General features: G+C 45.0%; 1 protein-coding gene across 1 annotated transcript in view; it reads left to right on the top strand.

The window, feature by feature from the left end:
* Positions 1-18,068, top strand: part of ace (angiotensin I converting enzyme (peptidyl-dipeptidase A) 1) — a 200,629-nt gene that overhangs the window by 163,480 nt on the left and 19,081 nt on the right. Inside the window, exons 15-19 of the mRNA XM_078223747.1 lie at positions 7,212-7,299; positions 8,046-8,189; positions 9,790-9,981; positions 14,235-14,332; positions 15,825-15,994. Of these exons, the coding sequence (XP_078079873.1) occupies positions 7,212-7,299; positions 8,046-8,189; positions 9,790-9,981; positions 14,235-14,332; positions 15,825-15,994 (692 nt within the window). The remainder of the gene's footprint in view (positions 1-7,211; positions 7,300-8,045; positions 8,190-9,789; positions 9,982-14,234; positions 14,333-15,824; positions 15,995-18,068) is intronic.

The following is an 18,068-nucleotide window of genomic DNA, read 5'->3' as shown; positions in this document are numbered from 1 at the left end:
GGGATCTTTTTAACCATCCAATGTCTACAGGATCTTGCATGGTCCGCACCTTCTGTTGCCAGGGAACCTGCAGTGGGGGTAGCCATTGGCAGGACCAAAAGACTCCGGCAGCAGGAAGGGCCAGAAAATTCCACCTGTGGAATGTAATGTAAGTTACTAGTTTTGTGGTTTAGTATTTGAGGTGAATTACTGATTGCATTTAGTAATACTTAGCATAAATTACTGTGTGTGCTTTTTAACGTTTGTTGTAAGGTACTGACTATAATATCTCAGTGTAATTTATTGATTTTGTTATGCGCTATGTGATGTGAATCACTGATCATCCGGTGAAATATTCGACTGAATGTGAATGACTTTGTTGGGAAGTATTTGATTTGAATTACCAATTTTATCACAGAGTATCTGATATTAATAACAGTTTGGAACACATGCATTTGATAAGAATTTCTTAATTATGTTGTGTTATATTTAATATGCTTTACTTGGGCACATGGAATAGTAAGAATCATAGAATCATAGAAACCCTACCGTACAGAAAGAGGCCATTCGGCTCATCGAGTCTGCACCGACCACAATCCCACCCAGGCCCGACCCCTATATCCCTACATATTTACCCGCTAATCCCTCTAACCTACGCATCTCAGGACGCTAAGGGCAATTTTAGCATGGCCAATCAACCTAACCTGCACATCTTTGGACTGTGGGAGGAAACCGGAGCACCCGGAGGAAACCCACACAGGCACGAGGAGAATGTGCAAACTCCACACAGACAGTGACCCAAGCCGGGAATCGAACCCAGGTCCCTGGAGCTGTGAAGCAGCAGTGCTAACCACTGTGCTACCACTGTATTTGATACCAATTATTAAATTAGTCAGCTTGAATTTAGCATAAATTATTGAATGTGTTGTGTAGAGGTTAGCGTAATTCGCTGACTGCCTGTAACATTGATGTGAATTATTTATATTTTGTTTCGTATTTGATATTAATTACTGATTGTGTCCTCAAATCTTTGATTGCGTTATATAGTATTCGATGCAAAGCACTGATTTTGTCATTTAGCAGTTGATGTAAATTACTGGTTATGTCTTGTGGTTATCAATGTCAACTATTGAATGTATTATTTGCTGTGAATTACTGCCTGCAAAATAGGGGAATGATTTGAATTATTTTTTATATTACATAGTTATCGATCTGAATTACTGCGCCATATATTGTTTTGTATGCATTATTGATTGAGTTGCACAGTATGTGACATAAATTTCTAATTGCATTGTGTTATACTCCAGTGACACATATATGGCAGTGGTAATGATAGTGAAACCATTATTACTGCTTTGAAATTGCAACAACTTCTGGAGTCCACACATGCGCAGTTAAAGGCAGAAACCAAGATGTTGCTGTCAGAGATTCTAGACTTCTTCACAGGGTGTGCTTTTAAAGTCCCCTAAACTCATAAACATTTAATTGTGTCTTATGGTGTAACTCACAGACCAACCACACAGCACTATTCAAACCTGAAAACAGTCGCCACAAACTCAGTTAAGATGTGGCAATGAGAGGTAAGCAACACGTAATTTCTGAGAACCCTTAACAAACTTGTAAAAATTATTAAAATTTTAAATACTTCCTTTACAAGCTGCTTTGTAAAGATTTTGAAGGAATTAACCATTTTTGACATTTGCTCACAGAAATGAAACAAATAAAAATGTCGCAAGAGAAATTTCAAGAGAAGGTGAAGAGTTTCTACAACCTCCTTAATGAAGACCCTTAGGCACCATTGCACGAGGTGGAGGTGTTTGTCACGACCGTTGGGGATTGTGAAGACAAAGGATCCTTGCAAGGTATGTGTGGTTTCATGGAAAGAGGGTGTCTGGATTACTAGCACAGCAACAATACCACTACCCCACCACCTCCCTCTCTGCTCTTATTTTCTATGCCTCAGCCAATCAAGGCAAGTATCCCATATACCTTCTCAACGACCTTTCCTACTTGTCCTGCTGCCTTCAAGGATATTTGGACATGTACCACAAGGTCCCTCTGGTCCTTTGTACTTCCTGCATCCTACCGATCATTGTATATTCACTTGCCTTGTTAGTTTTCCCAAAATGCATCACTTCACACTTTTCAGGGTAAAATTCCATTTGCCGCTGTTCTACCCGTCTGACAAACCCGTCTATAAGATCCTATAAACTAAGGCTTTCCTCCTCACTGTTTACCACACCACCAATTTTTGTGTCATGTGCAAACTTACTGAACATAACCCCCACATTCCCGTCCTGATCATTAATGTACTCTACAAGCAGCAAGGGACCCAGCACCGATCCCTGTCATAGGCTTCCAGTCACAAAAACAACCTTCAACCATCACCCTCTGCACCCTGCCGCTAAGCCAATTTTGGATCCAATTTTCCAAATAGCCCATGGGATCCTACCTTTTTGATCAGTGTCCCTTGTCAAAAGCCTTACTGAAGTCCATGGAGACTACATCAACTGCATTATCCTCAACTACACACCTAGTCACCTCCTTGAAAAATTCAATCAAATTTGTGAGACATTATCTCCCCTTGGCAAAGCCATGCTGACTATCCTTGATTAATTCTTGCTCTCCAAATGGAGATTAATGCTGCCCCTCAGAATCTTTTCCAATAATTTCTCTACCACTGATGTTAGACTCAATGGCCTGTAATTACCTGTTTTTTTCCTACTTTCCTTCTTGAATAATGGTACCACGTTAGCACCCAGTCCTCTGACTCCTCTCCTGTGGCCAGAGAGCATTTGAAAATTAGCGTCAGAGGCCTTGCCATCTCCTCCCTTGTCTCACACAGCAGCCCACGATACATCTCATCTGGGCCTGGGGATTTATCCACTTTTAAACCTGCTACAACTGCTAACACCTCCCTCTCAATGCTAATCTTTTCAATTATCTCACAGTCCCCTTCCTTGCTTTCTATACCTACATTGTCCCTCTCCATCGTAACACAGATGCAAAATACTCATTTAATATCTCACCTACATCTTTTGGTTCCACACACAGATTGTCACTTTGGTCCCTAATGTATCCTACTGTTTCCCTGGTTACCTTCTTGTCCTTAATATACTTACAAAATACCTTGGGATTTTCCTTTATTTGGCCCACCAGTGTTTTCTCATGTCTCCTCTTCACTTTCCTAATTTACTTAAGTACCCCCTGCACATTCTATAATCCCCTCGGGCTTTCACTGCTTTAAGCCCCCTGTGTCTGCCATAAGCCTCCCTTTTTCCCTTATCCAATGCTGTATATCCATTGACATCCATGGTTCTCTGGACTTATTGATCCCACCTTTTACCTTTTCAGGTTGGCCATGGATTCTCTCTATTTCCTTTTTGAATGATTCCCGCTGCTCTGATGTGGATTTTCCGACAAGCAGCTGCTCCCAATCCACTTTGGCCAGATCCTGTCTTATCCTATTAAAATTTGCCTTTTCCCAATTCAGAAGCCCTTAAGAATCTCGCTCCCTCTAAGCCTTTCACACTTTGCCTATCCCAATTAAGATTGGGGAAGTTGAAATCACTGACTATTATTACCTTTTTATTTTTACACTTTTCTGAGGTTTGTCTACATACCTGCACTTCTATCTCTCCCTGACGGTTTGCGGGGCCTCTAGCACATTCCTAACAACACGATTGCCCCCTTCTTCTAATGTTCCATCATATGGCCTCAATTGAGGAGCCTGCTAAGATATCATCCCTCCTCACTCCAGTAACTGACTCCTTGATCAATATTGTGATGCCACCTCCTCTTTTACACCCCCCCCCCCCCACCCGCACCTTGCCTGAACATTCTATACCCCAGAATATTGAGCTGCCAGTCCTGCCCCTCTATAACTATGTCTCTGCGATAGCCATGTGTCAATCAACACCCTCGTTCATCAGTCTTATCCCTGAGACTTCTTGCACAGTGGTTAGCACTGCTGCCTCACAATAGCAGGGACCCATGTTCAATTCCGGCCTCGGGTGACTGTGTGGAGTTTGCATGTTCTCCCCATGTCTGCGTGGGTTTTCTCTAGGTGATCCAGTTTTCTTCCACAGTCCAAAGATGTGCAGGTCAAGTGGATTGACCATCCTAAATTATCCCCTTAGTGTACAAAAATGTGCAGGATTAGCAATGGTAAATGCACAGGGTTATGGGGAATAGAACGGACGGAGGACCTGGGTGGGATGCTCTTTCAGAAAGTCAGTGCAGACTTGATGGGCCAGATGGCCCCTTTCTGTACTGCAGGCATTTTATGGTTCATAAAACAAATGCCATCCAGCCTTGCCATATTCCTTTGTGCCTTAACATCTCTCTTTGTACTGCCTTCCAGACTGACCTGGTTTTTCTTCTATATTTGGCTATTCATCAATCCCTACAGTACCTCCACTCCGCAACCCATCCCCCTGACAAATTAGTTTAAACCCTCCCAACAGCACTAGCAAACCTCCCCACAGGATGTTGATCCTATTTCGGTTCAGGTGCAACCCACCCGAAGTGAACAGGTTCCACCTTCCCCAGAAAAGGATCCAGTAATCCAGGAAACCCTCCCTCTGTCACCATCTCTTCAGCCACACCTTCATCTGCTCTATCTTCCTATTCCTATACTCACGAGCACATTAAACACTAAGTGTGATGCACTCTCTCCAATGTTCTCTATCTGTGCTTGGTAAGGGGGCTCATAACGCCTGGGAGAGAGTTGCAGGTACTCCCTTCCTGAGGGAGACTAATCTCACAAGGACAGAATCCCTTAGCTGCCCAGTTGCAAGGATGTACAAACTGTGGCCTGTGGAGAGATTGGAGGGTCAGGATAAGTGCACTGGACAGGGGAAACCCAAGATTGAGACAAAGAGGAGGAACATCTGAGATTTGTGAAGTTCATGGCTCCCATGGCTGCATAGAATTGTACAGCAGAGCTGAAGTCATCATAGAAATCATAGAAACCCTACAGTACAGAAAGAGGCCATTCGGCCCATCGAGTCCGCACCGACCACAATCCCACCAAGGCCCTACCCCCATATCCCTACATATTTTACCCGCTAATCCCTCTAATCTACGCATGCCAGGACACGAAGGGGCAATTTTAGCATGGCCAATCAACCTAACCCGCACATCTTTGGACTTTGTGTCCATTGTGTTTGTGCCAACTCCCTGGTAGAGCTCTCCAGTTAGTCCCACTTTCCTCATCACCCTACTGAAAGCTAGCCTTGGATCACTTCTAATGCCCTATCTGGACGTGCATTCCATACCAGAATTTGTTATGTTAAAAAGAAGTCTCCTGAGTTCCACTGGACCGTTTTACCTATCACCTGTATCTAGTTACCAACCCTCCGGTCAGTGCAAGTTTACAACCACGTGCATGAGGAGAGGAGGTTAGACTGGGAGGACATTTGTACAGTGGATGAGCACTGGCATGCATGGCTCGGGGCAAAATGTTTTTTTCCATCTTTTACATTTAATATGAAGATAAAACAATGGTGATGTGACAAATGAAGCTATTGTGCTATTGTAACATTTTGTTCTTCTCACAGGTCCACCAGGAAGGTGAGCGGAGACTACAAGAAGCATGGAGGGGCCGGCAATGAGGAGGAGCAGGGTTGTTGAGCAAGAGGACGCCACAGGAGAGGCAAAAGGAAGAAGGACTGCAGCCAGTCTATGCACAAGGACCATTGTGATAATGATCAGATAATGGGTGAAATCCACCCATTTGGGGACCAAGTCCCGTGGTGGGAGCAGGAACATGGAGTGTTTCCCACTGTGGAGGATGGTGGGAAAGCATGCCATTTCATCTGGCCCCAACCTGATTAATTATGCAACTGGGTGGTTTGCGCCATATTCCATGGTGGAGCAACCTGGATGGCATGAAGCCCGTGCCACCATATCTATATTGAAAAGGCATCCAGCATCACTGATGCACTATTGAAGAAAGAAGATGGGTCTCCAGGAAAATTATAAGGCTAAAAGCTGGATCTCTGCCAGGGCACCAAACCTGGAAGATCTAGTTGTAGATGTTCCCTCCACCCACGGCTGTGGTGTTCCAAATCCATGATTGCCAGTGGCCATCCCAATTTCCGGAGGCAACCACCACCGCATTGTTAAGTCCTGACTTCTGCATGCCATATTACTCCAAATGTGTTCCGGGCTGGCGTGTTTTCCCGCTCGTGTCATGGAGACTCGGGCACCAGTGGAGGATTCCAGTTGGGCCTTCATTTGTATCCCATCAGCGGGATGCAAATTTGTTTCATGCCGGCCCCCAGTGGGTTTCCTGATCCATCATGGTGGACACCAGCGCAAGATCCCTCAGAAAATCCACGCCAGCGTAAAACCGATCTGTGGACCTCCAGCTGAAATGTTTTCACTTAATAAAGTTCTACTGACTTTCCATCTTGCTTGATATTCCTTTTGTGCGCTGTCCTTGGAGGGAGGGAGAAAGGATAGGTGAATGGAGGGGGTTAGGGACGGTGACGGTGAGCGAGAGGTAGGTGACGGTGCGGATTTGGGTCGAGTGACAGTGGGAGAAGGGGTGGATGATGGTGGGGGAGGGGTAGGTGGTGGTTATGGAGGGGTGGGTTTTGGTGGGGAGAAGTAGCTGATGGTGGGGGTCTGGGAGTGTGACAGTGTGGTTTGGTTAGAGTGAAGGCAGACTGTCTGGGCAGGTGGGGGAAGGGTTCGGTGAGGTTGAAGGAGTGGAGTTGGGTGATGAAGGGAGTTGAGTGGGTGAGATGAGGGTTGTGAGGATGAAAGGAGCGGGGGTGGGTGAAAAAACATTTGCTGCTATCATTGTCCCAATGATTAAACCACCAGCTAATATTTAGCTGGCCTGCCACTGTCGCTCCTCTCTCCCCTGGTAGCGTTATGCAGAATTCAATGTAAATTACTCATTTGTCTATAGTATTCGTGTGAATTCTTCATCACAATGTACAGTATTCAGAGTAAACAACTACTGTAAGGTATTCAAGGGGAATTACTGATTGTACTGTGTGGTATTCAGTGAGTTACTGATTGTACTGTGTGGTATTCAGTGAGTTACTGATTGTACGGTACGGTATTCAGTGAGTTACTGATTGTACTGTATGGTATTCAGAGTGAATTATTTTCCAATCTTTAGCACATTTAGTTACCACGTGTTTGCAGTTTCAAGCTATTGAGTGTATTGAATCGAAACAATTGCATTTTTAACATTCCAACATGTTTCTTTCTAGTACAATAATGTCTTGTCTGATATGGAAACTACCTACAGTGTTGCAAAAGTGTGTCGCGCTGACAAGACTTGTCACCCTCTGGACCCTGGTAAGTCACAGACTAGAATGGAATACCTTCTCTCATTTTTCCTGCACAGCATCATTTCTGCATGTGTGATTGAATGTGCAATGATTTGGCAAACATATTTTTATCTGTACAAACATCCTCTCTCATCAGCTCTTGTACGTTTGAACTATGTTCTGACACGTGAGGTATGAACATAAGAACCAGGAACAGGAATAGGCCACTCGACCCCTCGAACCCCTGTTGAAAGTGTCTTCTGCAGGAAAGCATTTCCTCCAATCTTCTGCCATCTTCTCCAGTGATAATCCTCGTTCCGTGCCTCCAGAATTCACCAACACAAGAGGCAGTCTTGCACTATTAAATATCTCAATTTTCTCATCATCTTAAGCTCTCTAATTCTCTCTTGCATTATGACTGCAATGTTGAACATTTCTTCTTCACTATACCCTCTCATTCTTGCTGATATAATGCGAGTGAATCTTCCCAATATCCTCCCTATAAAATGTGCAGCACCCTTTATATGCACAACCCTATAAATATATATGGACCCACAGCCCTGTTATTATAAAGGCATAAACAAAGCTCTACAATACACACAAACCGTCTTGAATATATATGGGTTTTGAAGGGTTTGAAAACACTGAGCTGTCCCTCTGGTCTGATGCCCAGTGGAAACTGGTGCTGATGGCCAGCAAGATTCTGTTAATTACTGGAACCCAGGACTTTTCAGCTTCAGGTCTTACACTGTCTGATCTGTCAACCATCCACAGATCTAACAGAGCTCATGGCAACTTCAAATGACTACAACGAGCTGCTGTTTGCTTGGAAAGGATGGAGAGACGCATCAGGAAAGAAAATGAGGACTAACTTCAAGAGATACGTGGTGTTGAGCAACAAGGCGGCGAGGCTGAATGGTGAGGCCTAATGGAGTAGGAGGGTCCTTAGGACTTTAGTCACACAAGCTGCCGAAGGGAAAATTGACATTCTGGAGCATTGCAGTGACTTGACTGTATCTTTGGCTGTTGAATTCCTTTTGTTAAAAGAAACATAAATTCATAGTGAGCAATGTTAGCACCAAAATTTCAACATCAATATCAAACAGACGCAGGACTGGCACAGCACGTGGTTAGATCAGAGTAAAGCTCCCTCTACACTGTTTCCATCGAAAACTCCCAGGACAGGTTTAGCATGGAGCTAGATACAGAGTAAAGCCCCCTCTGCACTGTCCCATCAAACACTCCCAGGACAGGTACAGCATGGGATTAGATATAGAGTAAAGCTCCCTCTACACTGTCCCATCAAAAACTCCCAGGACAGGTACAGCACGGAGTTAGATATAGAATAAAGCTCCCTTTACACTGTCCCCAACAAATAGTCCCAGGACAGGTATAGCACGGGGTTAGATACAGAGTAAAGCTCCCTCTACACTGTCCCATCAAACACTCCCCGGACAGGTACAGCATAGGGTTAGATACAAAGTAAAGTTCCCTCTACACTGTCCCATCAAACACTCTCAGGACAAGTACAGCAAGGGTTAGATGCAGAGTAAAGCTCTCTCTACACTGTCCCCATCAAACACTCCCAGGACAGGCACAGCATGGGGTTAGATACAGAGTAAAGCTCCCTCTACACTGTCCCATTAAAAACTCCCAGGACAGGTACAGCACGGAGTTAGATATAGAATAAAGCTCCCTTTACACTGTCCCCAACAAATAGTCCCAGGACAGGTACAGCGCGGAGTTAGATACAGAGTAAAGCTCCCTCTACACTGTCCCATCAAACACTCCCCGGACAGGTACAGCATGGGGTTAGATACAGAGTAAAGTTCCCTCTACACTGTCCCCATCAAACACTCCCAGGACAGGCACAGCATGGGGTTAGATACAGAGTAAAGTTCCCTCTACACTGTCCCATCAAACACGTTTTCATCATCTGACGAAGGAGCAGCGCTCCGAAAGCTAGTGGTATTTGCTACCAAATAAACCTGTTGGACTTTAACCTGGTGTTGTTAGACTCCTTACTGCATCAAACACTCTCAGGACAAGTACAGCACAGGGTTAGATGCAGAGTAAAGCTCCCTCTACACAGTCCCCATCAAACACTCCCAGGACAGGCACAGCATGGGGTTAGATACAGAGCAAAGCTCCCTCTACACAGTCCCCATCAAACATTCCCAGTACAGGTACAGCATGGGGTAAATCTAACAGTGTGTCTCAGAAGAAACAATTTGAATTTTTCTATTTCCCACACCTGTCACCCCCTGACCTCTGAGTGCAATTGCTAACCAGTGTTGGGTTGATGCTCTGGGATCTCATCCATTGGGACTTAACAAGAAGGGTTCCATATATCTAATCCATGCAGCAGGTCGGTTAGACTTGACAAAGGTGTGAGACTCATTGCCAGTCATTAATCATTCAATATGCCTGTATTATTCCCTTAATGTGAGAAAAGATGAACAGGAATGAATTTACATGGAATGACACATTCTCCATTTTATTTCCCTTTCTATTTCAGGTCATGCTGATAATGGAGCTTTCTGGAGGTCTCTTTATGATTCCAAAACCTTTGAAGCAGATTTGGAGAGAATTTACAACCAGCTGAAGCCCCTATATCAGAACCTACACGCCTACGTCAGGAGAGCATTGCACAAGAAATATGGAAGTAAATACATCAACCTGAAAGGTCCAATCCCAGCCCACCTCTTGGGTAAGATGGATAGTTACACCAGCTTATTCTGGAATGGTGACTGCAATACATACTAGTCAGCACATTCTCTTTCTTCAGTTTTCAATTTGCCCCTGGGTGTGTTTAATATGAGCTTTGTGAAGCAGGGTTTTAATTTTCCTTTGCAGTGTCCAAACTACTGCTTCCAAACAGTGATCTAATCCACACTCCAATCCAATTAATCAAGGAAAGAGGCACTCAACCCATGACTTTTAGTCAGCATTGTTTCAGTGCTCTGGGGGGTTGGGGAGTACACACAGTGAGAAGTTTAACAACACCAGGTTAAAGTCCAACAGGTTTATTTGGTAGCAAAAGCCACAAGCTACCAAATAAACCTGTTGGACTTTAACCTGGTGTTGTTAAACTTCTTACTGTGTTTACCCCAGTTTACCCCAACGCCGGCATCTCCACATTATGGGTTGGGGAGTTCCAGGAGTAATAGACACAAACTTGGAACAACACCTTCAAGAACCTTGGGGTAGAAGGCAAGGTTATTAATGGGGTGAGCAAGGACAGAGAGGTTGAGATTTCTTTGTATTACGAGGGAGTTGATGATATTGGTGTTGACAGGGAAAGGAGTCAGAAGCGAGGGGTTGGATGTCAGGAAATATTGTCAATTGTGAAAAAGAAGAACGGCATTATAAAACAATCTTGCGCCTCATTTAGAATATTCCATTTAATTCTGGGCATCACATTTCAGTAAGGCAAGATAGTGCAGAGAAAATTTACCAGCATGGGACCAGAGATGAGCAGCTTCTAATACATGAAGTGACCAGAGAAACTGGGATTAGAGCACACAAGGTTAAGGAGAGAGGTGTTCAAAATCATGATAAAGTCTTGATAAAGTCAATCAGGAGAAATTATTTCCAGTTGCAAAAGGCACAGGTGTAATGTAACTCAGAAAAGAAATAGAGCAAAGGTGAGAATTTTTTAATGCAGCGAGTTATGATGATCTGGAAGGCGCTGAAAAGAGTGGTGGAAACCAATTCAATGGTAACTTTTAAAAAGGAATTAGATAAATACTTGAAGGAGGAAACATTAACTGGACCACCAGGAAAAGGAGAGGAAATGGGACTGTTTAGATCGTTCTTCCCAGGAACTGGCTTTGGGAGAAAGCCGCTCCATTGTGCTGCACCAATCTATGATTCTAAAAGAACGTTACACTCTAAATGGAAGTGTTTGTGTAAGTTGAGGAAGAGGGAGTGAGACAGGTGGCTTGGAGGATTTTTGGTGCTTGAAGTTGAGTGAAGTACAAAACACAACTAAAAAAAGGGATATATTAGTTTCTGGATTCTCATTTTGCATTGTTTATAAGAGCAGGAAAGCAATGTTGTATTTTTACATTGCTCCGCCATTCAGTAAGATCATGGTTGATCTGAAGTTTTAAAGTTTATTTATTAGTCACAAGTAGGCTTGCATTAACAATGCAATGAAGTTACTGTGAAAATCCCCTAGTCGCCACACTCCTGTTCAGGTACACTGAGGGAGAATTTACCATGGCCAATGCACCTGACCAGCACGTCTTTCAGACTGTGGAAGGAAACCGGAGCATCCGGAGAAAACCCACGCAGACACAGGGAGAGTGAGCAGACCCCACAAAGACAGTGACCCAAGCTAGGAATCGAACCTAGGTCCCTGATGCTGTGAGGCAGCAGTGCTAACCACTGTGCCACCATGCCGCTCCATGGTGTGAATGTGGACTCAACTCTATTCTGCTGTCTGCCCCTATAACCCTTGATTCCTTTGTTGATCAAAAATCCATAAACCCAGCCTTGAATATATTGAATATCCATCCTCCTCTGCTCTTTGTGGAAGAGAATTAACAAGAGAGGGAATTCCTCCTCATCTAGAAGGCACTCCTTCTAGATTCCCCTATAAGAGGAAACATCCTCTCAGTATCCACTCTGTCAAGTCCTTTCATGACCTTAGGCTTCAATAAGATCACCTCTCATTCTTTTAAAATTCCAGTGGGTATAGACCATACCTGTTTAACTTGTTTTCGTAAGCCAATCCTTTATCCTAGGAATCAGTTGGGTAAACCTTCATTGAACTGTTTCTAATACGATTATATCCTTAAGTAAGGAGACACAAGGTGTATACAGTACTCCAGATGTGGTGTCTAAAGCCATGAGTAGTTGTAGCAAAACTTCCCTTCTTTTATCCTTGATTTCCCTTGCAATAAATGCCAACATTTCATTTACCTTATCATTTTCTGTATCCTCATACTTATCTTTCTGATTCATGTAAAAGGACAACCAGATCCCTCTGTACCACAGAGTTCTACCATCCCTCTCCATTTAAATAGTACACTGCTTTTTCAAAATGAACAAATGCACATTTGTTTCCCGCCAGCATGGGGTGATATCAGTGGGAATTCCCACTGACAGCAGTGAGACAGCGAATCCCACCGTTAGCAAACAATGCACCACCTCCCACTGGTGGGAAACACATAGCTGGGAGGCCGGAGAATCTCGCCCATCGTGTCCTCAAGCAACACACTTTCTTACCTATCTTTGTGTCATCAGCAAATTTAGCTACCATACATTTGGCCCCTTCAAAAAGTAATTGATATAAATAGTTGAGGCCCCAGCACTGATCCCTGTGGCACCCCACTAGTTACAGCTTGTCAACCCAGAAATTATTCTTTTATTCCCACTCTGTGTTTCCTGTTAGTTAACCAATCCTCTAGCCATGCTAAGATGTTACCACTACACCATGAACTCTTATTTTTTGATGTGATTCCTTATCAAACACGTTTTGGTAATCGAAAACACTACCTTCACAAGTTCCCCTTTATCCAACTTGCGTGTTACCTCCTCAAAGGACTCTAATAAATTAGTCAAAGATGATTTCCTATTCACAAAGCCACGTTGACTCTGCCTGATTGTATTATGATTTTCTAACTGTCCTGCCACTACTTCCCTAATAATGGATTCTAGCATTTTCACAATGACAGCTGTTGGGAAAACTGACCTATCATATCCTGCTTTCTGTTCTTGAATACAGGTGTTACATTTGTGATCTCCCAATCTGCTGGGACATTTCCAGAATCTATGGAATTTTGGAAGATCACAGCAAGTGCATCCACTATCTCTGCAGCCATTTATTTTAAAACTCCAGGATGCAGGCCAGGGGATGAGTCAGCCTCTTGTAACTGTAGTTCTCCCAGTACCTTTCCCTTCATGATTGTGCTTGTTTTAAGTTCCTCTCTCCCTTTTTACTCTTTACTTTTGAGTATTCTTGGGTTGTTTCTTGTGTCTTCTACAATGAAGACAGACAATAAATACCTGCTCAGTGCTTCCAACATTGACTTATTGCTGACTTTATTCCCCTCGTCTCACCGCACGTCCTTTAGTTTGTATTTTTCTTTTCAAATACTTGTAGAAACTCTTACCGTCTTTCTCTCGTACTCTAATTTCTCCCTCATCTTTACTTTAGTTATTTTCTTTGCTGGTTTCTAAATTATGTCCAATCTTCTGACTTGCCACAAATCTTATCAGAACTGAATGCTTTTTCTTTCAATTTTATTCCTGAGTTAACTATGGATGTTGCATCCTTCTCATAGAGTTTTTTTCTCTCTCAATGGAATATATCTTCGGAGAGATTTTTAAAATTCATTCAAGGGATGTGGTTTGGACTGGTAGGGACAGCAAGAGCACTATCAACTGAGCTATGGAGAAGGGAATAAAGATGTGGATGATTCTGTGGCTGCAACTGTAGATGGTTTGAGCTGACACCATCATAAACATATGTTTGAACAGATGTCAAAACAATGCAATAGAAATTTAACAGATAATGATTAGCATTAGCATTAGCAATGATTAGCATAATGAGAGGCATGGACAGAGTGGATAGTCAGAAGTTTTTTCCCAGGGTGGAAGAGTCAATTACTAGGGGGCACAGGTTTAAGGTGCGAGAGGCAAGTTTTAAAAGAGATGTACGAAGCAGATTTTTTACACAGAGAGTTGTGGGTGCCTGGAACTTGTTGCCGGGAGAGGTAGTGGAAGCGGATACGGTAGTGACTTTTAAGGGGCGTCTTGACAAGTACATGAATGAGATGGGAATAGAGGGATATGGTCCCCGGAAGGGTAGGGAGTTTTAGTTAAGTCAGGCAACATGGTTGGTGCAGGCTTGGAGGGCCGAAGGGCCTGTTCCTGTGCTGTAATTTTCATTGTTCTTTTGTTCTTTATTTGTACATTCTGCATCTGGTTGACATTACCTTTCTGCTTTGTCAGGAAATATGTGGGCCCAATCGTGGAACAATGTCTACAAGCTAGTGATGCCTTATCCCAGTGCCAGCCATGTTGATGCTACACCTCAAATGATTGCTCAGGTTAGTCTCTGAGGGAATAATTCCCATTACACCGGGTAACTCCTTCACCCTTCTACTCCAATTCAATCCAAAACTAAGGGGGTGATTCTTGCGTCGGCCGATTCGCAGGGTTCACGCATGCGTTCCCGCCCCAATAGCATCTCCCAGCACTGGATATCCGGCGGCGCCCCCCCCCCCGGCCAGAGTGGTTCACTCCAGCAGGTATTACTGTAGCTCCCCACTAACGGGGAAGTAGTGGCCCGACCCCGCTGGAGTGAAGGGGGGGGCAATTGGGGACCCCCAAGAGGGTTAGGCGGGGGGGGGGGTGCATTGGCAGTGGCAAGGGGGTGGGACCTCTGGGGGCAGGGACCGGTGGGACAATCAGTGGGGGTGGGGGGGTCCTGCTGCCTCTCTGCAAAGAGGATTGACGGGGGAAGGAGGGAGACCAGTGATCGGGGTGGGCTGATGGGGGTGGGGGGGAAGGTCGGGATTGTGGGGGTAGGGAACCTGGGGAGAGGGTGGGTGGAGATCGGGGTGGACCGGGAGGGAGGCAGTTCGGGGCTGGGCTGGGGAATAGTTCGGAGAAGTCTAACAACACCAGCTTAAAGTCCAACAGGTTTATTTGGTAGCAAAAGCCACCAGCTTTCGGAACAGGCTGTTCCTTCGTCAGGTGGGTGGGAGTTCTGATCACAAACAGGGCACACAGACACAAACTCAATTTACATGAATAATGATTCCAATCGTTATTCATGTAAATTGAGTTTGTGTCTTTGTGCCCTGTTTGTGATCAGAACTCCCACCCACCTGACGAAGGAGCAGCGCTCCGAAAGCTAGTGGCTTTTGCTACCAAATAAACCTGTTGGACTTTAACCTGGTGTTGTTAGACTTCTTACTGTGTTTACCCCAGTCCAACGCCGGCATCTCCTCATCACGAATAGTTAGGAGGCCAGCGATCGGGCTGTGGGGGGGTCGGAGGGCTGGCGCTGCGGGGTTCATGGGGCTGGCCAGCAATCAGGAGGCCAGCAGTGCGGGGTTACTGGCAATGCACTGATCACAGCACTGACAGATCGGCACATGCGCAGTGGCCCGTTCAGTGTTATGCTGCCGGCCTCTCCAGTGGGAATAGATCCCACCCCTGATTTCGAATGATATACACACCAGGGAACTCTGCAGTGCACAGAGTGTGGGAGATTCCTCTCACGTCCCACTGAAAAAACCAACGTGAATTACTCCAGTTTGGAGACTCCAATATAAACCGGCACAGTCAATCTAACACTTGGTACATCCTAGTCTTGCCCATTCAGGACTCTCGCTTATACCCATTTGTCCTGTACCATTATGTTCTCATTTACTACACCTTGTAATAGATCACCCTTCTGTTCTACGCTCAAGAGTTCTGTGTGCCACGGTGTTCAGCACAAAGCAGACAGCAAGCAGGAGGAGGGCCTAGCAGGGTCTCATTGCTCCCGTGCCATTGTTCTGCTGCATTTAACTCAATCTCTCTCGTGAACAGGGCTGGACTCCCAGAACAATGTTTAATGAATCGGACCATTTCTTCACATCGCTTGGCCTCATACCAATGCCCAAGGAATTCTGGGATAAGTCGATGCTTGAGAAGCCAAAAGGCCGTGAAGTTGTTTGCCATGCTTCTGCCTGGGATTTTTTCAACAAGAAAGACTTTAGGTTAGTGTCGGGGGCAGCAGGATATTGCTGAGAGGCATCAGAGGCTCACAGCCAATGAGGTCTTTTTAAAGTATTGTCAGCAATGTACCATGAAATTACAGCAGCCAATTTGTGCACAGCCAGATCCCACAGACAGCAATTTGATAGTGACCAGCTCATGCTACATGATGGATAAATATTGCCCAGACCACCAAGGAGAACTCTCTTGCTCTCTGAATAGTGTTGTGGGATCTTTGATATCCCTCTTTTTGATTTGATTTGATTTATTATTGTCACATGTATTAGTATAGAGTGAAAAATATTGTATCCTGCGTGCTAAGCAGGACAAAGCATACCGTTCATAGAGAAGGAAACGAGAGAGTGCAGAATGCAGTGTTACGGTCATAGCTACGGTGTAGAGAAAGATCAACTTAATGCGAGATAGGTCCATTCAAAAGTCTGACGGCAGCAGGGAAGAAGCTATTCTTGAGTCCATTGGTACGTGACCTCAGACTTTTGTATCTTTTTCCCGACGGAAGAAGGTGGAAGAGAAAATGTCTGGGGTGCGTGGGGTCCTTGATTATACTGGCTGCTTTGCCGAGGCAGCGGGGAAGTGTAGACAGAGTCAATGGATGGGAGGCTGGTTTGGGTGATGGATTGGGCTTCGTTCACAACTCTAACAGAAAGGGCATCAAGTTAACTGCGAACCTAAATAACGCAGGGTAACCAACCGAGATTGTCCCATGATTTGTCTTACTGTCCTGCTTCCAGTGTGTGGGTTTCCCGGGATAGCATGGGCCCTGGCTCCCTCCAGGCAGCGACTGGAGAGACATTTTGGTGTCTGCCAACATGCACTGTGTTGCGGTGCTTGTGCAGCCCGGAGCTCAGTCAGGTACAAGGTGCAGACAGGTGAGCGCAGAGCTGAAACGGTGTGACTCATGTGACTACTCCAAGATGTTTTTTCAGGTGTGGGGGTTGTTGGGGGGTGGGGAGGTGTCTGGAATCCAGGATTCCGGAATGCCCAGAGTCGGCGAGGAGGAGGTTCGGCATGTCTAACGATGGGGTACTGGCAAACCCGATTGGAGTTGGGGAGGGGGGAGCATATGGCAAAGCTGAGAGTGGTGTTCAGCAAGTCCAGGGTTGGGAGACAGTTTATACATTTAATGGGGAGAGGGGGTTTGGGAAGAGGGACTTCTGTGTATGCTTGTCGTGCGAGGAGATATGTGTGTGTTTGTGTGTTGGGGAGAACTCGAAGCTTCGAAGGAGCAGTGTGCAGAGCATCAATGAGTCAAGAAAGTGGGATGCAAGTAAAGTATTTTATACACAAACTGTCACAAGGGCATAGTTTTGTTTTTGGACAACTCCTCCTGAACCCATTCAAGGCTGTGCACTGCATTCCTCTGAACATCCTCCAGTCCCAGTCAACATTCTAACATTCTTGCCAGCACCACTGCCCCCCCCCCCCCCCAATCCACTAATCCCCTTTGAGTTGTTCCCTACTTCCTCCTCTCCCCTCAGAGTTGGTGAAGCCAGAAAGATGGTACCACCTGTGCAGCCCCCTCAGGGTCAATCTAGGTTGCGTGCTTAAGTCTCTGGAGTGAGTCTTGAACCCCTGACCTCCTGACCAGTGAGTGCTGCAGCTGATCCGAGAGAAAGGGGTGAGTAACGGGAACAATGTAGTTTTGTGGAAAGACAAATACCAAAAACACCTAACCTCCTCCGCGGCTGGATTCTCCATTGCTGCCGCAGTGAATGGAGTTTTGACAGAACACCAAGTTCCGTGTATTTACAGGCAGTGCGGCGGGAACGGAAGAGATTAAAGAATCCCGACCTAAGGATCTTCTCATTGGAAGAGAGCAGGTTTAAGGGAGAACTGACTGAAATTAAAGGCTTTTTTTTACATATACTAGGGAAGGATTATTTCAATAAATCAGACAGTAACTAGTGGGTGAAAAATTCAGTTTGTCATCAAAAGATAAATGTTGTTCAGACATAGAATGTACGCACAGCAACAGTGGGGGAAGCCAAGGAGGTGGATGAAGATAACACAGGCACGATGGGCCAAATGGCTGCTTTCTGTGCTGTAACAGACCTG

The sequence above is a fragment of the Mustelus asterias genome, chromosome 11, assembly GCF_964213995.1.
Source record: "Mustelus asterias chromosome 11, sMusAst1.hap1.1, whole genome shotgun sequence".
Taxonomy (NCBI): Eukaryota; Metazoa; Chordata; class Chondrichthyes; order Carcharhiniformes; family Triakidae; genus Mustelus; species Mustelus asterias.
The sequence above is the reverse complement of the archived record's forward strand: the minus strand, read 5'-3'. Positions and strand labels throughout refer to the sequence as shown.